This window comes from Theropithecus gelada, chromosome 19, assembly GCF_003255815.1.
Source record: "Theropithecus gelada isolate Dixy chromosome 19, Tgel_1.0, whole genome shotgun sequence".
Lineage (NCBI taxonomy): Eukaryota > Metazoa > Chordata > Mammalia > Primates > Cercopithecidae > Theropithecus > Theropithecus gelada.
Genome location: NC_037687.1, coordinates 27901480 through 27926263, shown reverse-complemented (window position 1 = coordinate 27926263; position 24784 = coordinate 27901480). Strand labels below are relative to the sequence as shown.

The 24784-nt window shown below is 48.1% G+C and overlaps 2 protein-coding genes across 3 annotated transcripts in view; one reads left to right on the top strand and one right to left on the bottom strand.

Annotated features, from left to right (window-relative positions):
* The first annotated feature begins 2759 nt into the window (after positions 1-2759).
* Positions 2760-23407, top strand: KLK4 (kallikrein related peptidase 4). 2 transcript variants are annotated; one of them, XM_025369087.1, is made up of 7 exons: positions 2760-2820; positions 4049-4211; positions 4663-4913; positions 4996-5132; positions 6709-6799; positions 18076-18231; positions 22823-23407. In XM_025369087.1, the coding sequence occupies exons 1-7, from the start codon at positions 2760-2762 to the stop codon at positions 22831-22833; spliced, it is 870 nt and encodes a 289-aa protein (XP_025224872.1). In that variant the 3' UTR covers positions 22834-23407. The 2 variants fall into 2 exon arrangements, with proteins under 2 accessions (XP_025224872.1, XP_025224873.1); XM_025369088.1 differs by lacking the exons at positions 18076-18231; positions 22823-23407 and having other exon boundaries at positions 6709-7118.
* LOC112613502 (prostate-specific antigen) overlaps positions 6655-24784 on the bottom strand; it is a 34626-nt gene continuing 16496 nt past the window's right edge. Inside the window, exons 6-8 of the mRNA XM_025369085.1 lie at positions 12142-12157; positions 10787-10794; positions 6655-6665 (exon numbers count right to left, since the gene is read on the bottom strand). The gene's annotated coding sequence lies outside the window, so the exon portion shown is untranslated. The remainder of the gene's footprint in view (positions 6666-10786; positions 10795-12141; positions 12158-24784) is intronic.

Here is a 24784-nt window from a genome sequence, read left to right as displayed (position 1 = left end):
TCAGAGAGAGAAAGGGACAGGGACAGGGGAAAAGAGAGACAGAGACCAACCAGGGCTTCCTATTCTGTGGCCCCAGCCTATGTCCTGTCCTGCCCAGAGTTATTTGGGGGCACACAGGTCCAGGACAGAGTTGGGGGAGGGTCTCACTTGGGAAGTTTCCAGCCTGGCAGGTGAGAGGAACAGAGACAAGGTGGGGAGAGAGACAGAGATGGGACCAGAGAGACAGAGGAAAAGAGAGCCAGAGAGAAAGAGAGACAGAGACACGCGGTGGGGTGTGGGGGAAGGAAGGAAGGAAGGAAGGAAGGAAAAAGAATGAATGTCAGAGAGACAGAGACACGCGGTGGGGTGTGGGGGAAAGAAGGAAGGAAGGAGAAAGAATGAATGTTAGAGAGACAGAGACGAGACCTAGGAGAGACGGAGAGACACAGAGACATTTCTGTCTCATCGCGGTCATCTGCGGGCACCGCCCCTCACTCGTGCCGGCGCTGCGGTCTACACCCACCCACTCCTTGGGTGATCTCATCCGGCCTCGTGGCTGTAAACGCCACCTCTCCCCTAATGAGTCCCCACTGTTTCTCGGCAGTCCTGACCTCGGTCTGCCCCTCCGGGCACCCTCCGCGGTCTACCGCACCCTCGCGCGCCCTACCCCTTCCCGCACCTGTGCGTCTCCACAAGATCCGTAGAGCGCAAACCAAGGGACCAAGCCTCCATGCCGTCCTTGGCTCCTCTGCTCCTGACCCCCCGCTTTTCATCCATCGGGCAGTAACTTGACTCCACATGCAGAGGGGACCCCGGGTCCATTCACCTCTCTTCTCCCTTGACCGGGTCGCCTCCCACCTGGGCCGTTGCCACCGCCCCCCGCCCCACCCCCACCATCACTCTCCACCCTGGAAGTTTTTAAAAAGTAAATAAGATGATGTCACTCCATCCTCGTGCTTAAAATCCATTGCACTTAAGTAAAACCCAAACTCCTTAACCCTGGTACGTAAACAGGGCCACAGACAGAGAGACAGAGACAGACAGAGAGACAGAGGCCTGCAGGCCGACTGGGTTCCTGGTCTGCCCTCCTGCCCGCCCCGCCCTCCTCTGGCTGGAGTCAAGCTCTTCCTTGCACCCCACAACCTCCCCTGCTGCGTGGACCCTCCTCCTCCTCTCCACTGGGTTCTCAGCTTAAATGTTCCCCTTCTCTGAGACTCCCCAACACAGCACAAAGACTCACCACCTCATATGCTGGTCTGCAGTTTTCCTTTATTATCTGTGCCCCCCGGTAGGACGCGATCCCCAGTGATGAGGGCTTTGATGGTTCCTCCTGTGGCCCCAGCACCTGCCGCAGAGCTGGGAGTGTGGTAGGCGCTCAGCTGCTTTTCACTGAGCGAGGCTTTTTACTTCTCCCACTCACCGCAAGCCTACGATGCACCTGGCGCCCTGTGCCTTTCCCTGAATGACCTCTTTGAATCCACCTGGGAAATGGGGCATAATGGTCACTCTAGTTTTATGGTTGGAAAACAGGCTCACCGGGGTGCAGTCACTTGCCCAAGGTTCCAAAAATAGTGTGTGATGTAGGCTGGATTTGAACCCGGGGTAATTTGCTGGAGAAGCACAGCAAGAGAGGGATAAAGGAGGGGAGAGAGAGAGATTTAATTTAGAAAGAGAAAGAACATGAGAGAGAACAGGAAAGAATGAGAGGAAATGAAAGAAAACATGAGAGAGAGAGAATGAGAGAAAGAAGAGAAAGAGACAATGAGAGATACAGGTGAGAGAGAAGTATCTCATGAGAGAGAATAAGAACATGAAAAGAGATAGAACGAGAGAGACAGAAAGAAAAGGGAGAGTGGAGTCTAGGATCTGGGGAGGGGTCTCCTCTCTGGGCCCCGGGCCCCTGGCGCCTGCCACCAGCCCCATCTGGGCCCCCAACCACTGCCTGGTCAGAGTTGAGGCAGCCTGAGAGAGTTGAGCTGGAAGCTCACAGCACCTGACCCCTGGAATGCATCCCCTGGGGGGCAGGCCAGCCCAGACAGAGGACGCTTATAAGCCCCAAGGAGGCCCCTGCGGGAGGCAGCAGGCTGGAGCTCAGCCCAGCAGCGGAATCCAGGAGCCCAGAGGTGGCAGGTAAGAGGCCTGGTGGTTCCCCACTAAAAGCCTGCAGTCTTCGTGATCCGAGTCTCCCTCCAGCTCCATGTCGCTGGATTCTCAGCCTCTGTGCCTCCTATCTCCACATCTCTCCAGATAGATCCCTCCCTGTCTCTAGTTAGGAGTCTATCTTTCTCTCTCTCTCTCTCTCTCTCTCTCTCTCTCTCTCTGGGTCTCCCTTAGCCTCTCTGTCTCTCTGAATCTATATCTCGGTGTCTAACTCTCAGACTGTCTCTGAGGGTATCTCTCAAACTCTGTCTCTCCAGCTCTGATTCTCTGTGTGTCTTCCCTCTGTGCTTGTTCGTGGATGGCTGGACACCATCTCTCCCCACTCGTAGACCGCTAGATGCTCTCTCTAGACTTTCCTTTCTACCTAGTTCTCTCTCTCTCTCTCTCGTTTCCCATCTCTCTCTCTCTTTTTCTCTTTCGGTCTCTAAATCTGTCTCTCTAGGTTCTGGGTCCACGGATGGGAGTGGGGGTAGATGGTCTAGACTCTAGCCTACCTAATAACATCCCTAATAACATCCCAGAGGGAAGAAAGGGAGGGAGAAGGAGAGGGATGGAGAGACTTGGACTGAAGACCCCCAGATAGGGCTAAGTCTCAGTCCTCATCCCCAGGTGCTGACGTGATGACCACAGCAGGAAGCCCCTGGGGCTGGCTCCTGGGGTACCTCATCCTCGGTGCCACAGGTATCTGAGTACATGTGTGTGTGACTGTGCTTGGGGGCACAGTGTTTGTTGATATTCGGGCGTGATTCAGCGTCCTCCTGCTCGTGACTGCAAAGCTGGCTGTGAGACGATACCATGTGATCCGCCCCCCATGGCTGTCCCCCTGAATTGTGTGTGGCAGTATGCCTGGGTGTGTGGTTGGACCTGTGAGACACTGACAGTTTGTGCCTCTGAATATCTGGTGGAGTGACAACAGTGTAATGATGATGTAGGGACAGGGGAAGCCGAGGGTGCAGGAGATTGTGCTTCCTGGGGAATAATCCATTGCTGGGAATCTGTGCCTACTTCCTGGGTCTTCAGCCCTGAGATCCCCCTCTCCCATCCCCAAGGAACTCACCTCACAGGACTATATATTGGTGTTTTGGTGTGAATGGGCTTGTGGCTGGGTGTAACTGTGGGTAAGGCTGGGAGAGGATAGGACTGACTCGGTGCAGGACTCTGAGCATCAGTCTGTGCAGACAACTGACCCGATCTTTGCTCCCAGCAATAACTCCACCCCCTGAGCTTTAATCCACGCCAAAGGACCCGATCCTACCGCTACGAGCCTAGACTCCCCTGTTGAACCCCTGACCGTGGCTTTGCACCGCGATGGCACCAGTATCACCTCCAGAGCCCACCCGGGAGCCCTGACTCTGCCCCAGGAGCCCCGGTCCCACTTTCTGAGACTGCCCCTATCCATAACCCGGCTCTTGAAGCCTCGACGGCGCCCCTGCGCTGTAACCCCAACCCTAGGAGCACTAATCCCGACTTCTCAGCCCACCCCCATGTCCTGACTCACCTCCCAGAAGCCCTGACTACCCTGAAACCCTGACCAGGCTCCCGCACCGTGATCACCGCCCCTGGGAGCCCTAGGCCAATACCCTGGACCAGCCCTTGAAGCTCTGATCATGCCCCCTGCACCATAACCCCACCCCCAGAAGCCCTGGGTCCGCCCCCTGGGCTCATCCCCAGCCCTGACTCGGCCCGCAAGAGTCCTGACTGCTCCTGAAGCCCTGACCGCGCCCCTGCTCAGTAACCCCACCCCCAAAAGCCCTGGGCCCACCTCCTGAGCCCGCTCCCAGCCCTGACTCCACTCCGAGGAGCCCTGACTGCTCCTGAACCTCTGACCACGCCCCTGCTCGGTAAGCCCGTCCCCAGGAGTCCTGGGCCCGCCTCCTAGGCCCGTCCCCAGCCCTGACTCCGCCCTCAGGATCGCTCGTCTCTGGTAGCAGCAGTCGAATCATAAACGGCGAGGACTGCATCCCGCACTCGCAGCCCTGGCAGGCGGCACTGATCATGGAAAACGAATTGTTCTGCTCGGGCGTCCTGGTGCATCCGCAGTGGGTGCTGTCAGCCGCACACTGTTTCCAGAAGTGAGTGCAGAGGTAGGGCGAGTGGGCAGGGCCTGGGTCCGGGGGCAGGGCCTGGATGTTACTTTGGCTGAAGGCAGGGGCCTAGTATCAGGTTCATCCTGGGGTACTCAGGGGGAAGCAGCGGTGAAGGCTCTGGGAGGAGGGCGGAATTAGCCTGGATCCGGGGAGCCCAGAGGGAAGGGCTGGGAGGCGGCAACCTTGCTTTGGAAGGACTCAGAGAGCTCTGGGTTGAAATCTCAGCCCAGTGCTGAGTCTCTAGTGAACTAAGGCAAGTTCCTGTCCCTGAATTTTTGTGAATGAGGATTTGAGACCATGGTTAAGTAGCCCTTAGGGTGTTTAGCGAAGAGGGTGGGGTTGGGGTTAGGGAATGGGGATGTGAACGGGGTTGAAGATGAGAATGGAGATAAGGATGCAGTTGCCACAAAACTGACCTGCCGTCCGTGGCCCTCAGGTCCTACACCATCGGGCTGGGCCTGCACAGTCTTGAGGCCGACCAAGAGCCAGGCAGTCGGATGGTGGAGGCCAGCTACTCGGTGCAGCACCCAGAGTACAACAGACCCTTGCTCGCCAACGACCTCATGCTCATCAAGTTGGACGAATCTGTGTCCGAGTCTGCCACCATCCGGAACATCAGCCTTGCTTCGCGGTGCCCTACCGCGGGGGACTCTTGCCTCGTTTCTGGCTGGGGTCTGCTGGCGAACGGTGAGCTCGGGGGTGTGTGTCTGCCTTCTTCGAGGGGTCCTCTGCCCAGTCGCGGGGGCTGACCCAGAGCTCTGCGTCCCAGGCAGAATGCCCACCGTGCTGCAGTGCGTGAACTTGTCGGTGGTGTCTGAGGAGGTCTGCAGTGAGCTCTATGACCCGCTGTACCACCCCAGCATGTTCTGCGCCGGTGGAGGGCAAGACCGGAAGGACTCCTGCTACGTGAGAGACGGGAAAGGGGAGGGCAGGCGACTCAGGGAAGGGTGCAGAAGGGGGAGACAGAGATACACAGGGCTGCATGGAGAGATGCAGAGACGGAGAGACACACAGGGAGACAGTGACAACTGGAGAGAGAAACTGGGAGAAACAGAGAAATAAACATAGGAATAAAGAGAAGCAAAGGAAGAGAAAAACAGAAATAGACACACGGGGAGGCAGAAACACGCACACATAGAAATGCGATTGACCTCCCAACAGCATGGGGTCTGGGGGTGCTGATGTCCACCCAACAGAAAATCCTTGTATAACTTTTGACTCCCCAAAAATGTGACTAGAAATAGCCTACTGAGGGCCGGGCGCGGTGGCTCACGCCTGTAATCCCAGCACTTTGGGAGGCCGAGGTGGGCGGATCACGAGGTCAGGAGATCAAGACCATCCTGGCTAACACGGTGAAACCCCATCTCTACTAAAAATGCAAAAAATTAACCAGGCATGGTGGCGGGTGCCTGTAGTCCCAGCTACTCGGGAGGCTGAGGCAGGAGAATGGCGTGAACCCGGGAGGCGGAGCTTGCAGTGAGCCGGGATCAGGGCACTGCACTCCAGCCTGGGCGACAGAGCGAGACTCTGTCTCAAAAAAAAAAAAAAAAAAGAAAAAAAAAAGAAATAGCCTACTGTTGACAGGGAGCCTTACCAATAACATAAATGGTCAATTTATGCATATGTTTTATGCATTCATGATATACCTTTGTTGGAATTTTTTTATATTTCCAAGCTGCACAGTTCATCTGTGAATTTTTTTAAATTGTTGCAACTCTCCTAAAATGTTTCTAATATATTTATTGAAAAAAATCCAAGTGGACTTGTGCAGTTCAAACCAGAGTTGTTCAAGGGTCAACTGTGTACCCAGAGGCAAACAGTGACACAGACTCACAGAGATGAAACACGAAGAGAAATAGGAAAAATCAAGACTGTACAAAGAAGCTGGGCGTGGTGGCTCACGCCTGTAATCCCAGCACTTTGGGAGGCGAGGCAGGCAGATCACTTGAGGGAAGGAGTTCAAGACCAACCTGGCCAACATGGTGATATCCCGTCTCTACTAAAAATACAAAAGTTAGCTGGGTGTGGTGGCAGGCACCTGTAATTCCAGCTACTTGGGAGGCTGAGGCAGGAGAATCGCTTGAATATGGGAGGCAGAGGTTGCAGTGAGTCAAGATCGCACCACTACACTCCAGCCTGGGCAACAGAGTGAGACTGTGTCTCAAAAAAAAACACTTTACAAAGAGATGCAGAGACACTGAGACAGACAAACAAGCCACGAAGGAGACAAAGGAGAGACAGAAACAGACAGACAACAAGCCCAAGAGAAGCCGCCAGCATTCAGGACATAGGACATCGGGAAGCAGGATTAGATGAGGTCAGGGATCTGGAATGGGACTTCCAACAGATATGTTGCTGGGCTATGTTGTTGTTGATGATGGTTCTGTCTTTGTTTCTCAGTCTCATTTAGTTCCTCTCTGATCCCACATCCATTTCCACCTCTCTGTGTTTCGGATTCTGACTCTCCCTCTCTTCACAACAGGGTGACTCTGGGGGGCCCCTGATCTGCAACGGGTACTTGCAGGGCCTTGTGTCTTTCGGACAAGGCCAGTGTGGCCAAGTTGGCGTGCCAAGCGTCTACACCAACCTCTGCAAATTCACTGAGTGGATAGAGAAAACCGTCCAGGCCAGTTAACTATGGGTACTGGGAACCCATGAAATTGACCCCCAAATACATCCTGCGGAAGAAATTCAGGAATCTCTGTTCCCAGCCCCTCCTCCCTCAGGCCCAGGAGTCCAGGCCACCAGCCCCTCCTCCCTCAGACCCAGGAGTCCAGGGCACCAGCCCCTCCTCCCTCAGACCCAGGAGTCCAGCCCCTCCTCCCTCAGAGCCAGAAGTCCAGGCCCCCAACCCCTCCTCCTTTAGACCCAGGAGTCCAGCCCCTTATCCCTCAGACCCAGGGCTCCAGACCCCCAACCCCTCCTCCCTCAGACTCAGAGGTCCAGGCACCCAACCCCTCCTTCCCCAGACCCAGAGGTCCAGGCTCCAGGCCCTCCTCCCTCAGACCCAGCCTTCCAAAGCCACCTAGACTCTCCCTGTACACAGTGCCCCCTTGTGGCAAGATGTTGACCCAACCTTACCAGTGTTAGAGTTGGTTTTTCATTTTTTGTCCCTTTCCCCAGATCCAGAAATAAAGTGTAAGAGAAGCGCAGGTGCTGTTTGTAGTGTCCTCCTTGCTTCCCCTTCCATTCAAGAGATTCCAGCAAATGGCTTTTCCTCCATGGGTCTCAGTTTCCCTATCTGGGAAATGGGAGCTTTGACCAGGAGGGCCACAGGGTTTCAGAGGGAGGGGCCATTCCCTGGGTAGTTAAGAGAAACCAGTGCCATGGCTGTTGTCCAGTTTCTGAAAAGTCAAGTCAGCAAATGGTAACTGTAGAGGTTTTCTTGCTTAGTTTTACGATTCAGCTTCAGTTGATCTATATTTGTTTTTGTCTTCTTAACTGCATTTCAAGAATTTTTAACTTGCATCTGTCTCAGGACTTGGCTGCTGCAGCTGGAGGCTGGTGGGAAGAATCATGGAGAGGGTTACTGTGAGTGACAGCTACAGAGACCAAGGAGCAGAAAGAGGGGAGGTTGAGGGCCAGAATGGGGCAACTGAGGGGCAAGGAGATGGGAGACTGGATAAGTATATAGATAATTTGAACAATACAATTAACACATTCTATTTAATGGTCAGATATGGAAAGTTGCACCCAGTACCTGAAAAATATAGAATCATTTCAAAAGACATACAGCTGCCAGAATGGCTAAAATTGAAAAGAATAACAGCATCAAGTCTCGGATATATCTATAGTAGCTGTAACTCTCCTACAATGCTGGGGGTAGGGGGTAAAATGGTACAACCACTTTGGAAAACAGCTTGGTAAATTCTTAGAAAGGTAAGCATACATCCACATGATGGCTAGCAATTCTACTCATAGTATTTATGTAATAGCCATAAAAAGACTTCCCTAAGAATGTTTATAGTAGTTTTATTCATAATAATGAAATGGGAAATGAAGCAAATGTCTATCGTAAGTGAGTGGATAAGCAAACTGTGATATATCCATACCATGGATTGCTACTCTGCACCAGAAAGAAATAAACTATTGATATAAGCAACAACATACACGCATCTCAAAATCATTATTCTGGCCGAGCGCAGTGGCTCAAGCCTGTAATCCCAGCACTTTGGGAGGCTGAGACAGGCAGATCACGAGGTCAGAAGATCGAGACCATCCTGGCTAACATGGTGAAACCTTGTCTCTACTAAAAAATACAAAAAAACTAGCCGGGCGAGGTGGCAGGCGCCTGTAGTCCCAGCTACTCAGGAGGCTGAGGCAGGAGAATGGCGTAAACCCGGGGGCGGAGCTTGCAGTGAGCCGAGATCACACCACTGCACTCCAGCCTGGGCAACTGGGCGAGACTCTGTCTCAAAAAAAAAAAAAAAAAAAATCATTATTCTGAGTGAAAGAAGTTAGACACAAAATATGATACACTGCATGATTACATTTATATGAAATTCTAGAACAGGCAAAATTAATCAATGTTGCCTGGCTGCTGGGATGGGAGAGGGGAGTAGGTATAGAAACAGATTCTGGTCAGGTGCGGTGGCTCACCTGTAATCCCAGCACTTTGGGAGAACAAGGTGGGCAGATCACTTGAGGTCAAGACCAGCCTGGCCAGCATGGTGAAACCCTGTCTCTACTAAAAATACAAAAATTAGCCAGGCATGGTTGCAGGTGCCTGTAATCCCAGCTACTCGGGAGGCTGAGGCAGGAGAATCACTTTAACCTAGGAGGTGGAGGTTGCAGTGAGCCAAGATCATACCACTGCACTCCAGCCTGGGTGACAGAGCAAGACTCTATCTCAAAAAAAAAAAAAAAATTTAGATGGATGTGTTGGTGAGCGCCTGTAATTCCAGCTACTCTGGAGGCCAAAGCAGGAGACTTGCTTGAACCCAGGAGGCAGAGGTTGCAGTGAGCCGAGATCACACCACTGCACTGCAGTCTGGGCAAAAGAGTGAGACTGTGTCTCAAAAATAAAAACAAAAACAAAACAGATTGGGAAGAAGCGTAAAAGAACTTTCTCGGGTGATGGAAATTTTCCATAACTTTACAGGAGTGAGGATTACATGACTGTATGCGTTTGCCAAAACTCATTGAATTGTAATGCCACACTGTGCATACCTCAATAAAAACTTTACCTCAATTTAAAAACCACACACAGCATTTACAAACATGAACCCGTTACTGAGGTACGAAGCAAGTCTCAACACATTTCCAAGTTGGAATATATAGAGTATGTTGTCTGACCACAATGTAATTAAGCTAGAAATCATAATAACCAGAAAATCTTCATGTGTTTTCAAAATGGTCTTAGGGAGTGCAAGTGCAGGTTTCTTACAGGGATATGTTGTGTGGTGGCAAACTCTGGGCTTTTTACTGTATCCATCACCCAAGTAGTGTGCACTGTACCCAGTAGGTCATTTTTCCTCCTTCACCTCACCCCCCTCTCATGCTTCCACCTTCTGGAGTTTCCAGTGTCTATTATTTCACTCTATGCCTGTTTGTACCCACTGTTTAGCTCCCATTTATAAGACAGAACATGTGGTATTTCACTGGCTGTTTCTGAGTTATCTCATCTGCCACCACACCCAGTTAATTTTTTGTGTTTTTAATAGAAATAGGGTTTCACCATGTTGGTCAGGCTAGTCTTGAACTCCTGACCTCAGGTGATCCACTCGCCTCTCCCTCCCAAAGTGCTAGGATTACAGGCGTGAACCACTGCACCTGGCCAAGATATGCATATCTAATGCCCAGAAATTTCACTCCTGAGTATACGCACTAAAGAAACTTATGCAGGCCGTGCGCAGTGGCTCACGCCTGTAATCCAGCACTTTGGGAGGCCGAGGTGGGCGGATCACGAGGTCAGGAGATCGCGACCATCCTGGCTAACACAGGGAAACCCCGTCTCTACTAAAAAAAATTCAAAAAAAATTAGCCGGGCGTGGTGGCGGGCACCTGTGGTCCCAGCTACTCGGGAGGCTGAGGCAGGAGAATGGTGTGAACCCAGGAGGCGGAGCTTGCAGTGAGCTGAGATTGAGCCACGGCACAGCCTGGGTGACAGAGCGAGACTCTGTCTCAAAAAAAAAAAAAAAAAAGAAACTTACGCATATCTGCAATATATATGATATATATAGTGATTTAGACTCTATATATGTGCGTCTATATATATGTTCATGGAAACATTTTTTTTATAACAGCATCTAACTGGAAACAACCAACCCAACAGGCAAAACTAGTAAATTGGATAAGTAATTTGTGACATATTCATAACAATAAATATTCAGTCATAAAAAGGAATAAAATACTGAACATGGATGAACTTTGAAAACATGAGGCTAAGCGAAATAATTCAGCCACAAAGGGCTGAATTATTACATTCAACGTTTTGCGGCTGAATTATGCTTCCGTTTATATGAAATACAGAATAGGTAAATCTATAGAGACAGAAAGCAGGTTAGTAATTGCCAGGAGCTGGGGATCGGGGGGAGTGGGGGGTGATCGCTAATGTGTACAAGGCTTCCTTTCGGGGTAATAAAAATGTTCTGAATTAATAGTGGTGGTGGTTGTACATCGTGAATGTACTAAATGTCACTAACTGTAAATTTTATATTTTGTGTACCTAACCACAATAAAAAAGAATGAAAATATGTTTTCATAACACTATTAACCTATTTATACAATTTCTACACATAGAAATCTAAACCTAGCCCACTGTGGGAGGCCAAGGTGGGCAGATCACCTGAGGTCAGGAGTTCGAGACCAACCTGGCCAACATGGCGAAACCCTGTCTCTACTAAAAAAACAAAAATTAGCCAGGCCTAGTGGCACACGCCTGTAATCCCAGCTACTCGAAAGGCTGAGGCAGGAGAATTACTGGAACCCAGGAAGTGGAGGTTGCAGTGGGCCAAGATGATGCCACTGCACTCCAGCCTGGGCAACAGAGTAAGACTTCATCTCAAAAAAAAAAAAAAAAAGAAATTCACGGGGACCAGGCACTGCAGCACTTTGGAGGCTGAGGCAAGAGGATTGCTTGAGGCCAGGAGTTTGAGACCAGACTGGGCAATATAGCAAGACTCTATCTCTACAAAAAAAATGTTTTTAATTAGCTGGGTATGGTAATGTGCACCTATAGCCTCAACTACTCAGGAGACTGAGGCATGAGAGTTGCTTGAGCCCAGGAGTTCTTGGCTGCAGTGAGCTATGATCACTCCAGCCTGGGTGACAGAGCAAGACCCTGTCTCTAAAAGAAAAAACATTCATGAGACCTCAGGGGATGAGTGGACAGTTTGTATGACCTTAGTGAATGGACGGACAGATCATTTTACTCATCTTAGGTTTACCTGGATAGACATGAACTTGATCAGTAATTGTGCCTCAGATGGTTCTACAAGCAGCCTGGAGGAGTTGCCTCTAATAACAAAATGGTGACACCTGGGCCCCTGCAGCACTCCTTGCTCTGAGGAAAAGACAGACAGTTCAGGTCAACTCCATAGGATGATGTCAGACCTCAGTTAGTTGGATAGAAACATGTCCAATCACAGGGAGCAGGCGGGAGGCCCCAGTGGTAGGAAGGGCAGGCCTCTCTCTCTGTGTTATACGGACAACTAGTCCCAACGACTTTTCATGATTATCCAGGCAATGTTTTATAAAGGTCAGGCGGGAGACTGGCAAGGCGTGTTTTCTGGTCACAACCCTGCTGACCAAAACAAGTTCAGACAGGATAAAATGTTAAAAAAGAAAAAAAAAAAAAAAACCCAGCAAGAATAACCAGATGAAGACAAAAGTGATCCCTATCTGCTCTCATTGCTCATTGGTATAGAACACCCTCACCAGTGCCATAACAGTTTATAAATGCCATGGCAATGACCCAAAAGTTACTTCCCCTTTCCATGGCAATGACCCACAAGTTACTTCCCCTTTCCATGGCAGTGACCTGGAAGTTACTGCTCCTTTCCATGCCAATGACCTGGAAGTTACTGCTCTTTTCCTAGAAAGTTCTAAATAAACGACCCCTCAATTTGCATTGGTGCATTACTTAATTTGCATGTAATTGAAAGTGGATTTACATGAGTATAAATACAGTTGCCAAGAGCCCATAGATGGCTGACTCTGGGCACACTGCCTATGAGTTAGCCCCGCTTCGCAAGGAACAGCACCACTCCTAAGATTGCTGTCTCACACCAGCAGCTCACCCTTGAATCCTTTCCTGGGTGAAGCCAAGAACCCTCCCGGGCTAAACCCCAATTTCAGGGCTAAACTGTCCTGCAATGAAGTGACAGTCTTTTGTGATCTACATACAAAGAATCTTAACTCCAAAATGAAGATCTCAGTCACCAAATTCAGATTCTAGACTTTGAGCTTCATCTTCCTGGAAATCAGACTGGTGGTCCAAACTCCAGACATCAGACCAGTCTTTGGACTCTAGAACCAAGACTTCCATTTCTGGATTCCATTTTCCAGGTTTCAGTTTAATCAAAAGGAAATAAATTGCGCCTGCAGGCCAAATCCAGCTGCTGTGTCTTTTGTAAATAACATTTGGTTGGAACATAGATTAATTCCTTCACGTGTTGTCTATGACTGCTTTTATGCTGGGACAGCAGAAACGAGCAATTACAGCACAGACTGTCTGGCCCACAAAGCCTAACATAATTACTTTCTGAACTTTTACAGAAATAGTTTACTGATGTCTGGTCTAAATTCCAGATGCTTCACTCCAAACCCCAAAAGCCCAGAATTCAGATTCGAAGCTCTAGATTCCACAGCACAAACTGGAGATTCTGAAGGTTGACTCCAGACCTCCGACCCAGGCTCCAAACTCCATTCCTCTGCTCTAGATTCCCAACTCCAGAACCCTGACAAGACCACAACCACCCTCCAGAGACCCAGAGATCTCTCCAGTGAGAGATCTACTGAAAGAGACAGGAAAGAGTGATGGAGAGAGTGTCAGCCACAGGGAGACAGAGAGAGAGAGTGAGAGTGTGTGTGTGTTAGTTGTCTCTCTCAATGGCAGACGGAAACAGTCAGACAGGCAGTACCCTGATCGAGAAGCTCAACTGAGAAATACGGTGACAGAAATAGTTTGTGGCCATCCGTTCATTCTCATTTACTCAGTAAGTACTTATCACGTACCTACTATGTGCCAGGCACTGTTTTAGGGGCTTTGGATAAACCAGCGAACAAAACTGGCAAAGATCCTTGTCCTTGATGTAGCTGAGAGATACAAACAATAGAAAATAAACCCAATAAAATAAATCACAAATTAGATATACATTTATATGTGTTAATATAATATTGTAAATTCGTACAAATCATATACAATAAGTTAAATAATAAGGAAGATTGGGGAGAGGGAAGTTTGCAGTGTTAAAGCAGTGACAGATGTTCCATAAACTGGTGAGTAGACAAATAAACTGTGGTGTATCCATACAATGGAATCCTATTCAGCAGTAAAAATGGAATAAATCACTGATAGATGTGTGACCTTCGGCAAGTTACTTAACCTCTCTGTTACTTAACTCTGTGAAATGGGGCTAATAACAAATCTTCCAGGCAAGGTTCCTATGAAAGTGAATTACTGCATGTCAAATGCTTAGAACAATGCCTGGGCACATAGGCTGTACGCTGTAAGTGTTTGCTGTCAACATCTTTCCATCTCCATACCTTTCAGACTCACTGACCCTGAGAACTCTTTGTGCCTGTGTTTCCATCTTCCCCATCCTAGCTTTCTGACTCTGTCTCCCCCAGCCCTAGTCTTGGTGTCTCTGTATCAGTGTCTCTGTGTCTCTATTCCTATCTACAGGCTCATGCCTGTAATCCCAGTACCTTGGGAGGCCAACGCGGGTGGATCACCTGAGGTTGGGAGTTCAAGACCAGCCTGACCAACATGGAGAAACCCTGTCTCTACTAAAAATACAAAATTAGCAGGGCGTGGTGGCACATGCCTGTAATCCCAGCTACTTGGGAGGCTGACTCAGGAGAATCGCTTAAACTCGGGAGGCAGAGGTTGACGTGAGCCAAGATCGTGCCATTGCACTCCAGCCTGGGCAACAAGAGCAAAACTCTGTCTCAAAAAAAAAAAAAAAATAGACATGGGTGTACGTGTGCATGCACATGCGTGCACGCACACACACACACACACGTGAGCTTTTGGACCCAATGTTCCAGATGCACACACTTGCACACAAGGTCTGAACATATAAGGTGGGGGCCTTAGTAAAGGTACACAGGAGAGAGACACTGATATGCAGTGTCAGGTTTGACTTTGAGGGGACATATCCTGAGTAGTCCCCCAAAACCAATTCGCAGACATGGGTCTATAGTATGGTGGTTGTATCCAAAAGTATGACCACCTGGGATCAAACGTATTGGTTCTGAATCTTTGAGAAAATTATTTGACCTCAGTGTCTTTCCATTTCCTCATTTGTTCATGGGGGTTTTCTTAAGACTTAAATAGAAAAATGTGTCTCTGTGTATATGCACATGTATGGGTGTGCATGAAAACGGCTGGCACACAGTAACTGTAATGCATAGTAATAAATATCAGTTATTTTCATCAAGGACACATGACTTAGTTATAGTACATACATGTGGCTGTTCAGACTGTGAAAACAAACACGGCCAAAATCTGACATATGTGCAGACCCAGATAAAGTTAGTCAAGGCTAATACTGTGATTCATCCATAAAGCCACTTAGTGGTGATTCCAAGTTGCAGACAGCAACCCCAAGGGCCAGATATTCAAATACAGGCTCATAGATTAGATTCCAGGCAACTCCCAGACACAGAGCTGGGCATTTATGGGGAAAGACATATTCTGGAGACACAGGCAGTTGGGACAAGAAAGATTTATCCGTCTCTAGATCGTCCCCCAAGTCAGACACTTGGTGTTGAAGGCTACTCATCAGTTTTCCCATATGGGGACATGGCTCACATGTGTGGGCAGGTAGTGGACAGTAGGGCCTTGCACACCTACCACATACACATGTGCATGCACATACACACACACACACGCACACAGAACTGCACTACTCACAAGTACCACACATGGACTGTTCACAGTCAGAAGACCATGAGCCTCTACACTGGGAAATGTGGATATGTCCCCTCAACATCAAATCCACACATAAACAGACAGCAACAATGGGGCAGCAACAATAGGGGATATCCAGATCAGATCTCCATATTTTTCCTGCCATCGTGGGGAACTAGGCCTGGAACACTGGTGAGGCTAGGGTAACAGATGTGGCAGACAAGGGGTGTGAGGAAGAAAGTATAAGCTTGTTTTGCAGGGAAGGTTAGAGCATTTACATTATGATTCTGAGTGAAAATTCACCATGGGCCTTTCATGTTTCTACATGTCTTCAAAGCAAAAAAAAAAAAAAAATTTGCTTTGGACTGTCAAGGATGTTTGGCTAGCAAGCAATCTTGCAAACGGTATTTTCAACAAAACAGCTTTGATTACCGACCAGTGTAATAAAGATAATGTGTCCCTTCAAGCAGATTTGTTTAGTGTTCAGTACAATAAATATAATATGTTCCTCCAGAGCAGGTCTGTTTGTGGTCGCAATAACGAAGAATGTGTCTTCCTCTTGGACAAACATTAATAGTCCCCTTATAAGATTCAGGATTCCTAAGCTCGGGTTTCTCAGCTGTGGGTCAAAGCACCATGTGCACAGAATCCTCCTAAACTTCTCTGATCATTCCTGTGGGACTTAGTGTCAAGGTGAACTGATGTGAACACAAAGCTCATGCTGCCTTCTGTGCTGTGAGTAATAAAGACCTTTGCCTTTGATCCAGAATCCAGTGTGTTCTGCCAGTATCCATAAAACTGTGGCAGGCTAATTTATTTGTTTGCAAATTGGCAAAATATCAGCCCCTTCAGAGTTTTTGACAAACAGTTGAGCACTAAGGCTGCACCTATTCAGCTAGAGATGGAAGGGTGGGAGGTAGGAGGGGCCCCAGCTGGGCACAGCCACATGACAGAAGAGGGACCAAGGCTAGGTTGAACTTTTCTGAGGGCAGCGTAAGCCAAGCTGAAGTTGAACCTTCTTGGTCCTTGGAGTTAGGAGGGGCCCCAGTTGGGTGCAGCCAAATGACAGAAGAGGGAACAAGGCTGAGTTGAACTTTTCCGGCGGCAGTGTAAGTCAAGCTGAAACTGAACCTTCTTGGCCCTACTTGCATCCTTCCAGACACAAATTCATCCCACCTGTGGCATAATAAATTTCATTTCGCCATTTGTCTCTCCTCCTCCCTAACATGCTCTTCCTCTTGGATTCTCCCTCTTGGGAGAGTTCACTGCTTCCTCAGGCACCAGGATAGATGCCAAGTGCCCACATCCTGCCAGGCACTGGCCACATTGTATCTTCATTTTTAAATGGATAGAATCTTTTCTATCCTGGATCTTCATTTTTAAAGCCTCAGGCCATGTCCTCTAACTAGACCCTTCCCCCAGCCTCTTGACCATAATCAGTCTTCCCATATGTCTTCATTCCAACTTTTGGGATCCCTGCCCTTTCCAATTATGCCTTCACTTTAGTGACAGACAGCATGTATGCTGAGGATTTAGTTAGCACTGTAATTCAGCCACTCACACAATAAGATTCTAGGTTTGATTTTCAGAAATCTCAGCTCTGTGGCTACAGGAGATAAAGGTTTCTTTCAACATAGTCGTAGACATAGCAACTTTGGATTATTTCTTCAGTCTGAGATCTGGAAATTTAAAGTCCTGTGCTCATTCTTTTCTTTTTCCACTTTTGCCAACACAACTAGAAGCAATCATCCAATTTCATTATGCCTGTTACTTTAAAAAATATCCTAAAGTATCATATACGTGATCACCCTGGACATTGCCCCTTTATTTGATTAGGACTATCCAGTGGTGATATTTTGCATACCTCTATTGCCACATCACACCATGGACTTTTATTTCTCTTTGTATTACTGAAAATAGAGTTACTGGTGCCTTTAAATTTATTCGCATTACAGAACCAATTCCAAAAACTAGAAATGCCAGAACTAATTCAAAAAGCTCATCTTTGAGACTTCCTTCCTCTAGAAGAGCTAGTAAAGTTTGTCTCAGACAGGATTTTTAGAGAAACAGAAAAAATAAGATGTACACACACAAATACACACATGCAAAGAGACAGACAAAAATGGAGACAGAAAGACAAGGACAAGAAGATGGAATCTGAGCTAATGGCAGAGACATGGAACCAGCAGAGAAGAGACACACTGACTTCAGAGAGTGCTGACCAGGAAGGGGAGGAGCCTCCAGGACTGGATCAGGCGTCTGTCCCCAGGTCCCCATTCCTGACTCTTCTCCTGCCACCCTGATATGGTTATAGCATCAGATTAGCTGGTTTGGCTGAAAAAACTGCTAACTTGGGGAAATGTCCCCGTCCATAGGAGCAGGACATCCCAGACTCAAGAATCTCATAAACCCACAAGTACTCTATCCTTTACCTCCCCGCCACAGCCTCCTACCCTCTGGTCCAAGACCCCAAATCACCCCACATACTTTGCTCCCAACCCAACACCTGCTCCAGACAATGTCTCATGTCTTCTACCCTAATTCTTGGGGTTTGCCCTGCTCTCAGAGCAAAGTCTCCCCACAAGGAACAGCCACCAACCCATGACCCCATGGAATGGTCCAGAATCTCAGGCCCTTCTGTGTCCCTGGATCCCTAGCCCTGGTCCTCTGCCCCCAGGTCCCTTCAAACCCACAGCCCAGCTCCCTCTCTTAGCCCAGTCCCTGGCCCCTCCTGCCAAGCCTGCCCTCCCTGACCCAGCACTCCCTCTGCAGATACTGTGATTGCCATCCAGTCCCAGACTGTGGGAGGGTGGGAGTGTGAGAAGCATTCCCAACCCTGGAAGGGTCGCACCATTTCAGCAACTTCTGGTTCAAGGATGTCCCGGGGCACCCTCAGTGGGTGCTCACTGCTGCTCACTGCATCACCAGGTGAGTGGGAACCTGGGGTCTGGGCAGGGGTGTCTGTGCACCACAGGGATAACAGTTGGGCATTTCCCCTCAGATGAGGCTGGGGACAGAGGGAGACAGGGAAGGTTCTATTTCAGGTTGCATGAACAGGCACTGGGGACCACCTTCCCCTGGGGGCTGCCTCAGTCTTTCACCATATCTGTCCATCTGGTCTCTCTGTGTCTCCTGGTATATGGCTCTGCTGCATCTCTGTGTGACTGTGTTTTGGTCCTTGATCTCCCTCTCTCTTCTCTGTCTCCTTGCCTCTGTGTCTCCCCAATCTCTGTTTTTCTCTGCATCTCTCTTGGCCATCTCTGTCACTGTGTGTCTCCGTCCCCATCTCTCTGCCCATCTCTCTCTCTCTTTCTTGAGTCTCTGTCTCACCCCTCCCCACTCCTGCCCATTGCCATCCTGAACCTCTGCAGGAGGGAATAGAGGATCCCTGAGAATAGATACTTTTTCCTATGTGGCCATCCTTCCCAGTGCCCTACAGTACCTACATATGTGAAAACCATTCACATATGCTTTTCCCACAATTTCTCCAGAAATCTCTGTTTTTTGGGGGGTTTGTTTTGTTTGCTTTCTTGTTTTGTTTTTGAGATGGAGTCTTGCTCTGTCACCCAGGCTGGAGTGCAGTGGTGCGATCTCGGCTCACTGCAACCTCTGCCCCCCAGGTTCAAACGATTCTCCTGCCTCAGCCTCCCGAGTACCTGGGATTACAGGCACGTGCCACCACGCCCAGCTAATGTTTTTGTTTGTTTGTTTGTTTTTGTTTTTTGTTCTTTAGTAGAGACGGGGTTTCACCATCTCAGCCAAGATGGTCTCGATCTCCCGACCTCGTGACCCGCCTGCCTCAGCCTCCCAAAATGCTGGGAATATAGGAGTGAGCCACTCTGCCTGGCCTCTGTTGTTTTTAAAGTACTCTCCTCTCTTTAGGTTTTACAGCTGCAGCCTGTTTTTCCAGAACTTCCCGCTTCATCTCCTACACCACATGCGATCGGTTCCTCCTGAGAGAGGAGAGAGAGAGAGAGAGAGAGAGAGAGAGAGAGAGAGAAGGGAATTGAAGGACCAGAGGGCACAATTCCCTTGGTGATTGGAGATGGAGACAGGTTCACTGGATACAGGTTTAGACAGAGGGTTGCATTGATATGTCAGAGACCTCAAAATAGACGTGTCCATTCAATATGTATAGTAGAATTCTTAGCCTCAGAATCTGGAGCTCTAAGCCAAACTCAGCATGCTAGGGAAGGACACATATGTGACAACACAAGGTCATGGCCATACGTACCGGCACAAGAGGGTTTCCAGGCTTAGATACATATACAGTGTGCCTTAAGCAGAAATTCATGTGCATGTACATGTGGCTTATATAATAACAGCCCAAGTGATCACATGTGCATATAAATATGGACAGGCATGGGTGTAAGCACACACACACACACACACATACACATTCATAGACACAGATTTGGACATAAGAGCTCAAACCTAAATTCATAACCTCCAGGGTGGCTCTGGGTGTGCAAGGTCACATGGGTACACACTTGCACACAGGGTCTGGACGTACAAGGTTGGGTGCTTAATAAGATTACAAAGGGAAGAGACAGGGATACGCACTCAGGGTCCCAGACACTGATTCACAGCTATGAGTATGGTGGTTACACCCAGAGTCTGACCACCTGCATTCAAAAATATCAGCTTTGAGACTTTGAGAAAATTCTTTGATCTCACTGTGCCTCCATTTCATCTGTAAATTGGAGGTTGCTGTAAAGGTTAGATGGGTGGAAGATACACAGCATATAGTAAATGCTTAATAAATATTAGCATAAATAAATTTAATGTAAGATATAGGGATTTAGGCCAGGCGCGGTGGCTCAAGCCTGTAATCCCAGCACTTTGGGAGGCCGAGACGGGCAGATCACGAGGTCAGGAGATCGAGACCATCCTGGCTAACACGGTGAAACCCCGTCTCTACTAAAAAATACAAAAAACTAGCCGGGCGTGGTGGCTGGCGCCTGTAGTCCCAGCTACTCGGGAGGCTGAGGCAGAAGAATGGCGTGAACCCGGGAGGTGGAGCTTGCAGTGAGCCGAGATCACGCCACTGCACTCCAGCCTGGGCGACAGAGCGAGACTCTGTCTCAACAACAACAACAAAAAGATATAGGGATTTAGGAACACGTATGTGTGGATATTCAGATTTGAGAGACAAATATGGCCAAAGTCATTCAGACATAATCACAGGACCGGATATGAGAGTCAAGGTCAACCCTGCGATTCATGCACAAGCCAGTGTGCGGTGGTTCAAAGTTCCAGGCACAGACCCAGAGGCCAGGCATTCGGATATGGACCCAGTAGAGCAGATTGAGACATTTGAGACATTTAAAGAGACATTGTCTCTTTAAAAAATAAAAGCCAAAGGCTGGGCAGGTTTGCTAGCACCCTCTTGTAAGACTGAGGATTCTGAAACTCAGGATCCTCTGCGGTGGCACAAACCACTTTAAACACAAAATCCACCAATCCACCTGGACTGCTCTGATCACCCTATAGGACTCGGGCAAGGTGAACCCATATGTACATGAACCTCACGCTGCCGGCTATGCCAAGTAAATCAAGTCCTTTGTCTCTGACCAGGTTCTGGTGTGTTCTGCCAATACCCATGAAGGTGTGGTAGGACAACTTTTTGTTTTTAAGTTAATAAAATGTCAGCCCCTCAGAGTTCTTGACAAACATGTGGGCCCTGACGTTGCACCTGGGCAGCTGGAGAGAGAGATAGGAGGGGATTGAGCTGGGTGTATCCACATGACAAAGGAAGGACCGGGGCTGGGTGTAACCACTGGTCCCTCCTTTGCGGGGAGTGTAAACTAGGGTGAAGCTGAACCTTCCTGGGCCCACCTGAATCTCTCCAGATACAAATTCATCCCAACTGCTGTGCAAAAAACTTCCTTTCGGGCCGGGCGCGGTGGCTCACGCCTGTAATTCCAGCACTTTGGGAGGCCGAGGCGGGCGGATCACAAGGTCAGGAGATCGAGACCACAGTGAAACCCCGTCTCTACTAAAAATACAAAAAATTAGCTGGGCGCGGTGGTGGGCGCCTGTAGTCCCAGCTACTCAGGAGGCTGAGGCAGGAGAATGGCGTGAACCCGGGAGGCGGAGCTTGCAGTGAGCCGAGATCGCGCCACTGCACTCCAGCCTGGGCCACAGCGCGAGACTCCGTCTCAAAAAAAAAAACAAAACAAAAAAACTTCCTTTCACCACCCTTGTCTTTTCTCCTCCCCAACACGTTCTTCCTCTTGGTTTTCATATCTCACATCTCCAGATGATCTGTTGTTCCCTCAGACACTAGGACAGACCCCTGGGTGCACCACAGCCCATCAGACGCTAGCCACATCCCACCTAGCCCCTACATCTTCTCCAGCCCCAAAGACTCACCTGTAGCCACCTCCTCTATCTGGCCCCACTCCCAGCCTCCCACTCTGAATCCCAGCTTCCAGTCCAAACTCCCATGGACCCAGAGAGCAACTTAAGCCTAAAGCAAACCTAAGAAAATAAATAATAAAAATTATGGCAGAAATGGGTGAAATTTAAAACAAGTAACCTATAGAGAAAATCAACTAAAACAACTGTTTATTGTAAAAGATCAATAACATTGGTAATTCTCTAGCCGGGATGACAAAGACCAAAAAAACAGAAGACACATGTTAGAAAGATCAGAAGTGATAGCAGATGCATCACCCCTGAGACACTCAGAGGATAGTCATTGATAACAAAGCCTTGCCGGTTGAAAACGAACTGCTGCTGGTTGCCTTTATTCACAGATTTTGAGGTGGAAACAAAAAATTTACCAGGTCAATGACTGCATATGAGGTACCAGGAGATGTGTTATTTGCTCAAGCTATGAAGCCACATGAAGAGCTGTAATGAAATGCACTCCTGGTTATACTTAGGATAACCCTCTATCATCCCTGAAGATCTCTCTGTTTTCAGCATGGGCCAAATAGGTGAACTGGATGTGAATGTAGTGGGAACCACCAACCCTGCGTCTTTCAGTCATTGACAGTGTCACCAACCTCCGTAATCCCTGTAGAAATGCAGTCTTGCTTTTGGTTTATGATTTCCCTAGGTGGGGGTAAGTCCTGGTGACTTCCACCTGGACTTGTCTAGTGTAACATCCCTCATCCACAGGTCTGAAAGCCCTTGTGGAAATTCTGTCACTTCCTCAGCATGCCTGTCCCAGTTATGCATTATTCTGTAATTGATGAAATACCCAAAGGGTAGGGTCAGGGACCCATGGGACGCACTGTGAGATGGGCCTCGGCCACAACTGCTCACCACCAGGCGCTACACTGATTGCTGGACTACAGTCGTGTTTTGGGTCTCTTGGAATTAGTGTCAGTTAAGAACCAGGGTCCAATAATCTCCAAAACATCTGAAAACTGACTCAAGTTTATGACTTGAACGATGGGCCAGGATTCTTTGCTTTTATGATTCAAATTATACTTCTCTTCACTGGACCCAATAAGTCTTCTGATTACACAGAAATAATTTAGTCTTTTCCTACCTATTTCTCTTCCAGGAACACCGTGATCAATTAGCCAGCACCACAGGTCTCTGAAGTCAGACTATCATGATTACTGTGTTGACTGTGCTGTCCATTGCAATAACCATGCCCACATTTTGGTGAAATTAGCATCACTTGGCCCGAACCATCTTGGTATCCAAGTATCCTCACTGAATTGAGATTTCCTGCTTCAGTGTCAGCCATTTCCACATAATTTCTGACCTACACAGATGAGGGATCATACAGCTTTTCAAGGACGCTGATACTCCCCTCACAAATTCATTTCTCCTGTTGTAGTGAAAAGTGCGCCCTCTGGAGCCTCCCAGGGTTGGTGTGCAGGTCATAATGATGAATGTATGATCAAGTTCCCATCACCCAAAGCCTTTAAATCCCTCGTGCCCTGTACACCAGGGCAGGTCTAGCACTTCTTCATTTAGTGTATGCCGTCCATTCATGCAACCACCTCAGGACTCCTGGGTTCTCTGCCTGGTTGAGCTCCTGCATGCTGCCTCCTTGGGGAGGAGAGGGAGAGGACCCATGGGTCAATGGAATCTGCAGTTGTGACACATTAGGTGCTTAATAAACAGAAGCTGTGATGTTGACCACGAGGGGACGCTGTCTTCCTGTTTGCCTATGTCTCTCTGTGTGTCTCCGGCTACCTTTTTTGTTTTTCCTCTTCCCAATTTTGTCACTGTCTGTCTCAGATTCTATCTCCTCTGCTGTCTCTCCATCTCTGGTTTTCCCTTTGTGTTCTTGTGGTAGTTTCTTTAAAGCCCCACCTCTGTCTTGGATGAAACATAATCCTCGTTCACTACACACACTATTCATTGGTACGAATATGCCATTTATTTTTCCATTATCCTATAGATAAACATTTGGGTGGTTTCTGGTTTGAGGATGCTATGAACTTTCTTGTATGAGGATTTTTATGAAAATATGAAGTGTTTCTAAGGGGTATATTTCTAAGATTGATACTGATAGGTCATGCATATATTCAGCTGCAACATATACTGCTAAATCATTTTCTAAAATGAGGATACCAATTTATACTCCCTTAAGCAATGTATGAGAATGTTACATTGTCTAAAGAAGGCTATTGATACACACTGCCAAACTGCTGGAATGAATTTATATTCTAGTTCTACATTCTTTTCCTTCAATATTTCTAATATCCTTTCTCTCTAGGGCTTTGTCAATGACAATTCTAGTTTTCTTTTTTGTCTCGTAGCCTTTCCTTCTTTTGACTCAGTCACACTCTATGGATTCTATTGATCTGAGATTGTTCGGATATTTTAAATTCCATAAAACCTACCTTCAGGCTGGGCGCAGTGGCTCATGCCTGTAATCAATCCCAGCACTTTGGGATGCCAAGGCAGGCGGATCACCTGAGGTCGGGAGTTCGAGACCAGTCTGACCAACATGGAGAAACCCCGTCTCTACTAAAACTGCAAAAATTAGCCAGGTGTGGTGGTGCACACCTGTAATCCCAGCTACTTGGGAGGCTGAGACAGGAGAATCGCTTGAACTGGGAGGCAAGGGTTGCAGTGAGCCGAGATCATGCCATTGCTCTCCAGCCTGGGTGACAAGAGCGAAACTCTGTCTCAAAAAAATAATAATAAATAAAAAATAAAATAAATAAATAAATAAATAACCTGCCTTCAGTGTTTAGTCATGTGTTTCCTCCTCTCCTATTTTTTTCTCTTCCTGAGTCTTTAGTGTCAGTATCTACACTTCCAGCACTCACATCGTTCAGTATTTCTTTGACATTTTTCTTTCTCTGTCCTTCAATCTGGTCTAAAATGTCACTATTGCGTTCTTCACCTCTATCAAATTCTATTAATCCATTTTTTTTTTTTACTTTTTTCAACTATTATATTTTTCCTACCTAATATTTCTGACCTACTTTTTCTCATATTTTATGTATGTTAGCCTTGCTCAATATTCCTAGTATCTTCTTTTATCTTTCAGCATGCTTAT